The sequence below is a fragment of the Aphis gossypii genome, chromosome 1 (assembly GCF_020184175.1).
Source record: "Aphis gossypii isolate Hap1 chromosome 1, ASM2018417v2, whole genome shotgun sequence".
NCBI lineage: Eukaryota > Metazoa > Arthropoda > Insecta > Hemiptera > Aphididae > Aphis > Aphis gossypii.
The window spans coordinates 7,110,808-7,124,367 of record NC_065530.1 but is presented as its reverse complement, the minus strand read 5'-3'; the positions used below and the strand labels follow the sequence as shown (position 1 = coordinate 7,124,367).

The window sequence follows — 13,560 nt, the reverse complement described above, 5'->3', positions numbered from 1 at the left end:
AAAATCAAAACACGATTATAATAATCAATACATTTATTATTCCATTCAAAATCTAAAATTTAATAAAATTCTTTATCTATGTAATTTTAATTTTTGTGACAATTTATTGTCATGAACTCTAACAATGTAAAACTGTGCAACTGTATATTATAACAATTTTTATTTATGAAATTAATTCATTGAATTTTTTATGACTAAAGAATATGGATAAAAGTTGAGAAGTAGCAAGAAAAAGAGGATTAGGTTCAATCGTCTCACTGAAATATACTAATAGTATTTACTTAAAAAATCAAGTAATATTATTTTATAATAATACAAAAATAACTAAATTTTTTCAAAAATTCTTAGAATTTTTTTCCATATTTCGTCCCTGGATCAAGTCAGAAATAATTTTCCATTGGAAGAAAATATTATTTTTAGATAATATTATGGTGATTTTTTAGAATACCACTGACATTATATTTATAAAATGTCACGGTCGTCTATCGACTAGATAAAAACGTCAAAATATTATAATGAAAATATATTTACACCTTTGATAAATGGTTTTTATTAAACGGAATTTACTTGAAATAATAATGAATAAATTAAGTTTGCCGAGTTTTAAAGATCGTGGTCGTACAACTACTCAATCAATAATATAAACGATTTAGAACTTAGGTATTTTTAAACTCATAGGCAGTTCTTACTAATTCATAATTGTATTCAATATTCACATTTCTATCATAAAATATATACATATTATATACATACAAACCAATCGTAAACATTTTCTTGTTTTCACCTTCATTGGCGTTAGCTAGCTAGTTTTGAAAAGAAGCCTTCAGTATTAAAATTCCTCAGTTGCATTCCATACAGAAAAAAATATTATAATAATCACTGACGACCACCCACTCAGTATCGTGATAAAATAGGGAGGGTATTGACAATGGGTTTTTCAAATAGTTTACATTAAATTATTTATTGAGTGCTTAATATTTACTGTGATTTGAATATTTGAATGATCATTGTTCAATCTCTATATAATGATTATATTATGAGGAGTTACGATTTACAGTTTAATAATTAATAGAAAAAACTGTTACTTTGAATATTTATTTAAATTTATGTAATCATTTTTCAGTTTGCAAATATTAGTTTGATAAAATCAAAAGTCAAAAGTAATTATTTTTATAGAAAAATTTATTTCACAAACGATAGAGAGATCATTTTTTCATGGAATATACCTTTGAAAAGAAGAAATAATCAGGCTTTTGTAGTTTTAATAAATTAATATCACTGTCACAAAATTTGAAATCATAAGTATTGTGGCATTAGAATAGAATAATATATTCTATAAGTTATAATTATAAGTACAGAATAAATACTGCAATTATTTGTTTTATTTTATAACTAATAAAATTTGATTACTAAGCAGTAATCATATCATTAAAATTGTCTAAATTAACTATGTACGTGTATATTTATTATAAAGTTTTAAGTTTTCAACTGTAGATATATGAAATAATTTTTAATTTACTTACATAAATTTCTTTAAAAATGTTTGAAATATATATAAATAAGTTAAATTTTAAAACTTTTATTTTATAAATTTTGACATTCTTGATAATTATTTTAGATCTTTTAAATTTTTTTTTTTTTGAGCATATTTTATGATTTTTGTTAATTAAAATTGCTAACACATATTTTATAAATATTTTTCTTAATTTTCATCTTATATATACTATCATAATAATAATATCAATAATTTTTTCACTCGATAGATTTTTATATTTTTAAATTATAATTCATTAACTAACGCAGACAGATATATAGAGTTTTTTATACTGCAAGATTTCAAGTACATTATTACACAACCCGAAATCCAATAAATGGATATTTTTTTTTTGTTTTTAGCACTTGGTTCGACATAGACTATTCTAATATCGTTCCAGGCATCTTACATTCCCAGAAGTCTTCAGTTGCTCGCACAGTTGCATTTTTTTGATGCATATGACATCTGTAACGATCTAACGATTATTTACCAAATACATTTTGTGAAATATTTGGTTTTAGGCTCTGTGAATAATAACAAACGCAATAAACTTAACAACTAAAATCAGTAGGTAATAATAACATATTATTATATAGGTAGTTAAAAACGATAATTTCTGATTTCATAAACACTGTGCAATATTATCGAACGGTCGTGAATTAATAATTATTGTTGACGTGTTCGATTTCTAACCGTCGTCGATTCGGATACGATCGTAAGTCCGTCCGCGTACGTACCTACATATACAGATAAGAGTACCCATATACACACAATCTAAATAATTATATTACCGTCATGACACGCGACATTGTACAATTACGAGTGCGGCGCATTTAAACAGATCGAATATTCACTTAATATAAAACACTATTGATCGGTGACACATAATAAAACGATTCGGGTGTGTGTTTTTACATTAAAATTGGCATGCGGCGGCGGCGGCGGCGCGCGTTGGGAAAACATTTAAAACGCGCTGCAAGGTCCTTGGCCCGGCGCGTCCGTGTCCGCGCGGCGCCTTGACCAACATTGTCCGGCAGCAAAGACGACGATTGGCGCCAGCCAATACATTTTTGATGTGTCCGAGTGGCGGCGGAGGCCGATGCCGATTATATCGTTATCACACAATTATTATTACTATTATTATTATTATTATAATATTGAGTACCGCCTACCATGATATATTATTATTATGTCACGTCAACAGTTCGTGTAACGTATAATAATTATTATTATAACATGAGTTTTTGATACGCCAACGCACAAAATATTTCCAAAAACGTATCCGATAAGTGCTTTAACCTATTCGTCTAGAAACGAAGAATATCAAGAGCTGAATCTCGATCCTATAATGATGCGCTATGAAAAAAAAAATGTATAATAATTTACATGTGCGTGTAAGAATTCCGTTTTCTGAGAAGAATTTCCGACTTTTTTACGTTTCAGCGTAACGAACGTCTATGTACATGCGATCTATCCGTCCAACATATCTTGAATGTTCAGCCTTAACCTGAAAACTTTTATGTACACATAATATACGCGTCTTCGACTTAAATCATAAATTATTACACATTTTTCCGTATAACATCTGTTTTGCAGTAAAAAGTGAAAATATTCCATATTTTACTATAGGTATGTCCTCTAATAATAGCTTTAGGGGATCTGTCTCCAATTATTGTTGTTTGTAGTAAAAATGTTTTTTTTTAATTCGTATTCCTCGATAATTCACCAACCTTTTTAATAGGTATTTGTTGTGTAATGTACATTATAAGAATAACATAAAAATAAAAATAAAGTATATTTGTATAAAATATAAATATATTTGATCATAAAATCTTTAAAAAATACTATAAGAAATTATATTTAATATTTTATAGTTAGTTTATCACTGATTAAGGTTATCATATACATGATGTATTCCGATAAACCAATAATTAAAAGAACTTGTTTTGATAAAAAAACATCAACCTATTTATTTTATGTAGGTAGGTACTAGATAGATACTATTATCACTCAGCTAATACTCGCATAATTTTATCATAAATTAATGAATATTGGTAATATTACTAGATATTATTTTACACTTATATACCTAGTTATATTTCATTATCATCGAACTTATTATTTATAAAATAGGTATATCTGTCTAAGTTTATGATAATGTTTAAAAATTAAAGTTAGTTTGTTATCTCATAAAACCAAAACAGAAAAATTACAAAGTAATTTCACCAAAAAAATATTGACATTGATATTATATAATAATCAATTTTATTATTACCTAGGTACATAAAATACAAAACTCTAAAGTTATATAAATTTTGGCATAATTTCAATTAGTTATACATAGGAGTATTAGGGTACGGTTAATAGAGTTAAATGTTTACCTCGTTCCTATTGTATTTTCACAATACAATTATTATGTATTAATAAAATAATTTTACTCCTGATGCCTTGATTTAGATATTAAAAATCCTCTCCCATTTGAAATTCTCGAGCACGCCCCTGAACACATCGTTAAACCTACTACACGTGTGTAATTATTTTGAAACATAAACTTTGATTGTATCTGCTAGTGCTAGTAAAATATACATGTAATGTTTCAAGTTTACTTCTTATTTAAATGGACTTTGTAAAATGTGCACGCACAAATAAAATCCAGACATCCATACAAAACTGAATACAATTGATTTATTTTGGAAATACCTAACTATATTATTTTTTTAACATATAAATAAATAATACTTTAGTCCAAGGATAATCAATGACCAATGTTATTTTATAGATTAAATATTCGGGTTGTGAATCACCGATGTCCAAAATAATTCGTATTCGCAATACGCAGTACTCCATAATGGTATACTACCTTGGGGTAAGACTGAAAAAAGCTAATACATTTTAAACTTCTAACTTTTCAAATATTTTAAGAATCACAGTTGACTCATCGACCATCGTAGATAAAATTATAGGTAAAAATTAATAAATATATATTGATATTTGTTAATTTTAATATCAATGGTAATAATTTTATTTTATATAATATATTAATATACTTTACTGTATTAATACTTAAAATTAGTAAATGGTTATGTTATTGCATAGTACTATAAAATTGTTTAATACAATATTATACTATACATTTTTATAACTTATTAATATTAAATATTGTACGTACTATTAAATTAAAAATAAATTGGTTGTAAACAAAACAATTTTAAAATTGTATAGTTATAATCATGTAGGTATAATATGAATAATCCTGAGACCTGAAGTATATTTATTCGTATATTATAATAACTGGCCGCCCATGACAACGAAATAATACTCCAAGTTCATACTTCCTTTCTGTGTAGCTGATTAAACATTTCTACATACTTCCTGTTATCGATAAAAATTACGAATCTATTAAAACGCAGATGAGTGTTCAACAACAAAAAAAAAAAAACCTGAAATTGTACAAATTCCAATAAGACGAGTGGCTAAAAATTAATAATAGTTTGATGTCATTATATTTGTATGGAAATTTGGTCACATTATGCGTGAGTTTAAATCGGCATCAATAAATGAAAAAAAAATGCTACATCAATCCACATATATATTCATCCGGTTTCTGCGCCTAACAATATCACTAGCATCCTGTCTGACTGGTATACGTTCAACGGTGTTGGTCATTATAAATAAAATATTAAAACTTAAAAATTATAAAACCAGTAAGGTTAGTGTGCCTTGTCGAGGACATTTTTGATTTCATATCGAAAAGTGTACATAATGTGTCGTAACAAACAAGATTACTGTTCGACCATTATTATAATAATTATGCATACATTACGGATGAAGATGGTTTTTTAAAATTTATTTTTATCATTATTTATGGAAACACTGGTCTCCTGTCGCCCTGAACCCTATGCAACCTTTATTTACCTTAATTCTATATCCATCAAACGCACGGCATAGTTTACGTTTATTTTTATCCAACTAATTTTGAGGTCGTTGTTATCGTAAATACAACTGTTTCGCCCACACATAATATGTTACGATTTTCTACCACGCAAAGCTAATAATAATAATAATATTGTACATTAAAAAAAAAAACTACTGAAACAAAAGAGATTGTGCAAGTATTGACCATAAGTGCTCCATGGCCTTCGTAAAATTTCTTCGTTTTACAAAACTATAGTATTAAAAATATATATCAGTAAAACCTTTGCACCCACGTTTCGTGCGTCTGGCGTTTCCCCAACGATATAGAGTAATATTAAATTGTTTTTGTTATCGGAGGGACGACGCCACGACGAGAACAATGATTAAGATAGTCCTTCGATAAACTAGGCTTACTGGTCATTTTAAAAAAAAATCAAAGCACTTTATTTTATTGTATAGGTGCGTCATTGGATAAGTCAGATAAAAGTTGGCAAAAGTTCTATTTTTTTTTTTTGAATATCTTAGAGTTTAAGGACAAGTTTGTATTTTTTTTTTAATTATTATCAAAACTATTTCCGTTTATATTTAAATTAGTTATTTTACAACAAGTGTATTTCGCAACATGAACAAAATCATGATTATTCGTATCTCTGTTAATTTTAATTGCCTTCTTATAAATTTTTTTACCCATCGATTATCGAGTATATAGATATAGGTATAAATATTTATTTATGATATTTTTAATAATAATATATAGTTTATTGAAATTAACTTACTATGTATGTATTCATACAATTTCTATTATGTTATTGAATGTAGTATAAACTGTATATTATAATCCTGAATATTTTATTGCATTTATAGAAAATAAACTAAAACCAAAATATTAAAAAACATTTCATATATTTTATTAAAAATTGTAATATGTACTCACCTAATCTTTGTATTTTTTAATAACCTACTTAAATGAGTTAAATGAAAACCTATTTTTAAAAACATCTACAATGTATATCTCATCTATGCGTTCAAATTAGGTCTTGTTTTGTGTTGATGAATACTTGAAAGAAATAATTTTTTTATTTATTGTTGAAGGGACGAGGATGAGTATTCACTATGCTGCTCATTTAAAGTTTAAATATCTATAACTAATTGTCTAATTTTAATAAAAAAAATTAATAGTTTGAAATTTGATTTTTAGAAGTAAAAAAAAAAAAAATATTTTGTTAAATTTTGTTTTAAATTTAAAATTTTGTTATCATTCAAAAAAAGTAATAACTTGAATAACAGTTAATAGTTAATTTTAAAAATATTTTTTTAAAACAACAATGTTGTTGACTTAAGATTATGTAAAAAAATATATTTCAATAAACAATACATATATTATAATAATACATTAAAAATTCTCAAAAATACCCCTATAGCTAGTGAAGTGATTATATAAATATAAATGTATATTATATTTTATACATCTATATAACAATTGTAACATATAAATTGCATATAATATTATCGTAACTTCCTTCAAACATAAATTATTAATTTAACAATTTAAAATTCATATGACTTATTGTTTTTTAAATATGTGGATACATTTTTAATTTTTAATAGTGAAATATCTTAAATTTTACGTATTTAATAGTATCACTTAAAATTCTGTATCCATATTTTAATCATTGTATGTATTATAACATGAACAAGTAGCTATTTACACTTAAAATACGCGTTTCTCATAGCTACTGCAATGTGTTGTGTATTAAAATTCACATAAACATAAAATAGCTTTGAAAATTTATAAATTAAAATAATTTTATTTGCAAAAGAACACAAGAAACATAATAACACAATGGCAACTGAAATGAAGATGTCCATTGACGAAAAAGTCGATGAGGATTTTTTGTTCTTTTTAGATCATTATAATGGAGCTTTTAATTCATTAAGATCCTTAAGTGATAAAGAAATATGCAGTGTATGTACTCTATATCGGATGTTTTAATTTTCTGAACTGTCTTATGTGTATACTTATATTTCTAGAAATGGTTAGATAAACTCGCGATTGAATTATATAAGACTACGAATGAAAAACAAACACGTAATATATATTTATCACAATTGATTTTAAATATGAATGGCCGTAAGCTCAAGCCTCCGTTTAACGAACCCCCTAAATCAGATACCTTATCTCTGGACGGTGTCTTTGAGGAAATTACCACCAAACCTATTTTAGAAGCACAAAGTGAAAAAGAAGTTAGTGTCTAATTTGTGTAAGCTCAAAAGTACAAATATCGTATTATGTTTAGATTAACAATAACAAAAGTAAATGGTCTCAATTTGTTCGAAACCGAGAATTGGAAATTATCGACTTAAATCACCTATCGAACGATGGACGAACTTACATAGCATGCAAGACTTTACCCGAAAATGATGGTTTATTTGCATATGTAGCTGTAACTATAGGCGATACAACATGTGGATGGGTTAATACGTGTGGTCAACCAATGTAAGGTCGTTTACTTGAAATTACATTATTATCATTCCGCAGTTACAAATGTTATTCAAATATGAGTGGGTTTAAGGCCCAACTGTCATCACAAATATAATTTAATATTTTAATGATCCGTTTAATAAGCTGAACAAGCAATAAATCTAAGTTAACCGTTTGTAGAAATACACTACTTGTAGATTGCGGTATTTTATGTATAACTTAATTATTTATTATGTAGTAGAAATACAAGAATATAATGTTTAAAAAAATATAATTACTAATAATTGGCTACAGTCTTACAATTATAAAAAATAATACAAATAATGTACTTGAAATACTAATATAAAAATATAATGAATGTACGAGAAAATAATTTAAAATATTGTGTGTTGAGTGTACAATTGTAGATATACTAATATTAGTACAGATGTCATTTTCTCGAGGTAAGTACTAATCTTTAACAAAATTTTTAATTTAGACCCGCGCCTGTAGTAAAGCCATTAGACTTAAAAGTGGAGTTATCTGATGTTCAGAAACAGAACAGTAAAAGTGGAAAGGAAAGCATTATGTATCAATTTACGGCTGAAATTAAATGTATTTTGTCAAAACGAAAGGCCCCGGAAATTCGGAAATTGACTTACGAGTTTTTCAAAAAAGTATACAGCAGTATCGAACAAGAGATGTTGAGAGAAGAGGATCCTAATAGTACTGCATGTCATGATCCATATGTCGAGATGCTGGTTGAAAAACTAATAGTGAGCCATCAACGAGAAACAATGAATAGTAATATTATGCAATCACTTTTAAATTTTAGATAGAGAGTAAAGGATGCGAAAACTTCGATCCACATCTGTTCAAAAAAATGAAAATGCTATCCAAATTAAAAAAAAGAGTGAAGAATATAATACTAGACGTAAATATAATATAGCATAATTATAAATACAATCAATACGCATAATTAAAATGTTTTCGTTGCATCTAATCATCTTAAGATCTACTTAATCAATATATATATATATATATATATAGCGTATCTTATCTTAGACGTTATGCTTTTATTAAAACTGATTAGTTAGTGTTAATAATTGATCATGATCTAGAGTCATTCGTGACCACTGACCAATGATCTCAGTTATTTAATATTTTAATCAATTATATATTATATTATAATATGTAATTTACAATATTATTATATCTAGATCGAAGTACGTAACAAAAAATTATACGAAATAGAAGTTGCTGCGACGTCTGAAATACTAATTCTAACTAGCCCGGCATCTACCTGTTCGAACTCAGTGTGTGAATTAATGTGGGGTAGAGCTTTAGCGGAAAAACCCTCTACTAAGGTAATTGACGCACTGGAAAAGACATATCCCGTTTGTTTAGTTCAAATGTAAGTACCATTTATAACTGTATCGTCGTTTGATGTTAATGTTTAATTATTCAACAAACAGGTTTTTATCTATATTGGTGAAGGAACGTCAGAAAATCGTCCTTCGACTTTTGGAAAAACAAGAGAATCTCATAGTAGCCATGAGAAGAGACCTACAAAATGAAATAAAACGTGGCATATTGGATTATAAAGTTGTTAAAATAACAAGATAAATTTTGACGAGAAACACAATTATTTTGCATATTTTACAGGTTGCCAGGAGAGAATGGGTGGACGTCATGAGGATAATACTACATCACAACAAGATAAAAGCAAGTCTCGCCGAAAAAAATAACGGAGGCAATTCGAACAGTACCAAAGGCGATTATTTAGATGATGCGATTCGCAAGGAAATTAACGATACTAGGAGACGCTTGGAGAAAATGAATGGGAAAAACGAAAAGTTGCAAGATGATATTTGTGAGTTGAACAAAACATTACACGAGATGATGGAGAAAATTGATATGGAACAACTACAAACCGATAATCTGTTGCGTGATTTTCAAAATGAGATAAACAACGAAAAAAATCTAATTACAGAAAGGGCTCAAACTATCGAACAATTGGGTGGGTTGTTAAAAGCACGAAACAAATCTGTTCTTTAATAATACTTACACACGTCAATTTTAAACGATTTGTATATCCTATACATACGAATAAAAATTAACACTATCGTTTAACCTAACAGTCTTATATTACAATATATATATGCGTACTAAGTTTATAATTTAATTATGTATTTTTATGAATAGATATATTAGAGTATATTACAATAGTTTAATCTTTTAAGTAGCAACACAAACATTGTTTACGAGTATCTTACATTTTTTACCATAGTAATTTTTTTATTTATCATTATGATTTATTGTTATTGTAGTTCGTATTTAATTTCTGTATAGAATGTTTTGCCACTAAACTTTCCATTATTAAAATATGATCTACTGTGATAGTAAATTATTCATTCTAGTATGGAATAATTCCACTTAAGATTTTAATACATTAATATTTCTAATGGATATATTATTCAAATAAATAGCACTATACCTCGCTTTTTATTATTTGGCTAAAATCACTTCGATTTAAGGATAAATCGTTAATCACTTTCAATCTTCCAAATGTAGCATCAATGCATCATTGTTGTGTTATTTTAATTTTAATACAAACACGTATTATAAACGTATAATAGTTCAGGTTATTATGTTAATTAAATAAAAACTGCATTTTATATTGTTACTCAACTCGATCCTTAACTATTGTCGTTCGTTTTAAAAGATAGGTTAGATAACTCGGAAGTTTACCTTTTGTGGATATTACACTAAAGTGTAAAGTGAAATTATACTTGTTTTATATATTTTATTTCGTATTTAATAATTATAAAGTAAAAATTGATAATTAATTCATTATACTCACACCAAATCGTAAATAATAAAATTTCTTCATATACATATATTTCTTCATACATTTTTTTATGCTCCATAGACTTTTAAAGAGTTATACAACATACATGGACACTTCTTTTCGAATATTTATTTGAAAAAAGATTATCAGTTGAGGTTATTAATGTATTTATCAGCCTGTGAAATATATAATTTAAATACTGTAAAATACTGTAAAATACATATTCATAATACGTTCACATAATACAATATATAAATATTATTATGTAAATCATTTCGTTATCTAAAGTTTATTTTAAAGAAATAAATAATATAATTTATAGGAAAAATCTAAATAGAATATAAGAATCCAGTTGCAGTGTTCATCACTGGCATCATCAATGCATTTATCTTAGCACAAACTATCCTGAGTGTAACATAAGGTAAGTTTTCAAATTATAAAATTTGAAAAAAACGATTGTGAAGAGATTGAATGGAGCATTTACACAAATTAAAACACTAAGCTTAATATTTTTTTTTTTTTAATGTTCAGTATATCAAGCTTTTTCTTATGCTCGTATAATTATGTAAATCATTAAGAAATTTGAAAATCGATTTCATCATAAATCCATATTGCATTTTTTGTATCAAAAAGCGCATTAAATAGGGGTTGATTCCAGATATAATATGTACGTGTAATGTGTATGTAGGTAACGTAAAACTTTGCCCCCTCAACTAAACACATTTAATCATTTACTATTAATATTCAGTTATAAACGAATATTTTGGACAGATATATTATACGTTTATAACATATATCAGTATCTATAATATGACAAGCATTGACACCGCAGTGTTATATTATATTATCTAAATTCTGTATTTTTACATGTCAAGTACGGGTTTCTCTCTCTATATAAATATAATGTATATGTATTTACATATAATACAGCTGTCTATACTTCATAGTGACAATAACGCAACAATATAATATGACAACGTATTGGTGTACAAAAATGTTTAAGACATAATAATATAGAAGCACGGTCGGTGGAGGGGTGCGACGGCTGTGCGAAGTTTCACTTTCCGTTGAACTGTCGTAGTGCCGTCATCGTCTATACAGATACAGACCGTTCAGTCACCGTTGCGTGCTCGATGTGTATAGTGATCACCGCGTAGATCTACTGCCGTAACGGACTAGTCGCACGTGGACTTGTATATTATAGTGATTGCTCGCTGCCGGTTTATTATTATTATCATTATACAATATATTTATTTATTTTTTGTTTTTAATACTTCCGACATCGATTGCATAGCACAGGTCATCGGCTTCATCGCAGATTACCACATGTGCTACGAATTACTTACAGTGAGTTTTTTGTCAACATATTTTTATTTTTGATACTTAAGCAATTTTTGGTGTTTATATGAATATAATTGTTCTTTGAGCCTGTTATTATATATATAAACTCTCACTTGAATATAAATATTAAAACTATAATATAAGTGCACGATTATTCGGTAATATATAAATTATATAATATGTTATAGATTATTTTATCAATACATTATAATATTGTTATTTATTGTCTTATAGGCTCAATGTGCATGTATGTATACAAGATATTTTATTTTATGCCTAATTGGCTAAATATTAAACTTTTTCTACATTTTTGTAAACTATAGTTATACATACCAAACATCTAGTATTCTAGTTTATGAGACTGTATTGAAAATATCTTATATGTACTTTAAAAGTATATTGAAATATACTGTCAGATTAAAAACAAGTGGCATTTTATGTAATATCTTCGTGGCTTTGAATTTCTTATTTATAATTTCTTATAAATATTTTTAATGAAAACCTAAAGTGAAATACAGGAAAAAAAAACTATTTGCTTAAAATCATTTAAGAAACAAATCAAAAGTACTGGGTAATGCATGAATAATGCATAATTCGAACGCCGTCTTAAACGTTTGTATTATCTGCGTGCATTTTTAATTTTTCTATACAATACATAATATTTTTTAAATGCTAAATACAAAAATAATAAAATTATATTCATTGTTCTAAAATTGTACACAGATAGAATTATTGATGCAGGTACAAACAAATATTTGTAAATTGAAAGAAATTGGAAAATTACAATAAACATAAACTAAAGTCTGTGGAATTATAATCATTAAATGTTGAAGTTACTTTTTATGAATTTTTTTTTAGTGTTTCAAAATATATAAATATAATGCAATTTCAATTATTATTTATTATAATTTTCAAGTACCTACTTTATTTTAAATGTTAATATAACAGATTGTAGTTGTTATATATTTAAAATAATATAAATTTATTGTTTTTTAATATATTCACTGTTTATTTTAAATATTTTTGTTTTAGATTTCAGTACAAAGTTAAACTACTATTATTACTGATCATAAAAATAAATTTTATTTTAATAAAATATTTATAGTTTTATTTCTCACTTTTTAATTCTATATTTATATATATATATTATATTTAATATAAAAATTACCTTAATATTTTAAATTAAATTGTACTTTATAAAAATGTAAAAATACTTTTTAAATTAAAAATACGAGTAATCATATTTTTTTAAAATTTATTATGGTAACTTTTATGGTAAATCCAAAATTCCATGTCAGAGGCTTATTTAACTTGTTTTGGATTTAGTTTGTTATTTTTTAGTCAAATATTATTTATGAATTGTATAAATTTAGTAATAATATAAATGGTTCTAAATAAAATTCTATTAATTACCTATTTGGTTATGATTTCTTCTTTGTTCATATTTTCATGTAAATA

At 26.0% G+C, this 13,560-nt stretch overlaps 2 protein-coding genes across 2 annotated transcripts in view; both read left to right on the top strand.

The window, feature by feature from the left end:
• Positions 1–7,183: 7,183 nt before the first annotated feature.
• On the top strand, positions 7,184–10,043 carry LOC114128723 (uncharacterized). Its single transcript, XM_027993299.2, has 8 exons — positions 7,184–7,415; positions 7,481–7,693; positions 7,747–7,946; positions 8,410–8,686; positions 8,746–8,844; positions 9,131–9,324; positions 9,386–9,515; positions 9,576–10,043. Exons 1-8 carry the CDS (start codon positions 7,293–7,295, stop codon positions 9,966–9,968), a joined length of 1,629 nt encoding a protein of 542 aa, XP_027849100.2. The 5' UTR covers positions 7,184–7,292; the 3' UTR covers positions 9,969–10,043.
• Positions 10,044–11,845: 1,802 nt separating this feature from the next.
• The window catches only part of LOC114128714 (uncharacterized), a 51,688-nt gene continuing 49,973 nt past the window's right edge, over positions 11,846–13,560 (top strand). Inside the window, exon 1 of the mRNA XM_027993291.2 lies at positions 11,846–12,108. The gene's annotated coding sequence lies outside the window, so the exon portion shown is untranslated. The remainder of the gene's footprint in view (positions 12,109–13,560) is intronic.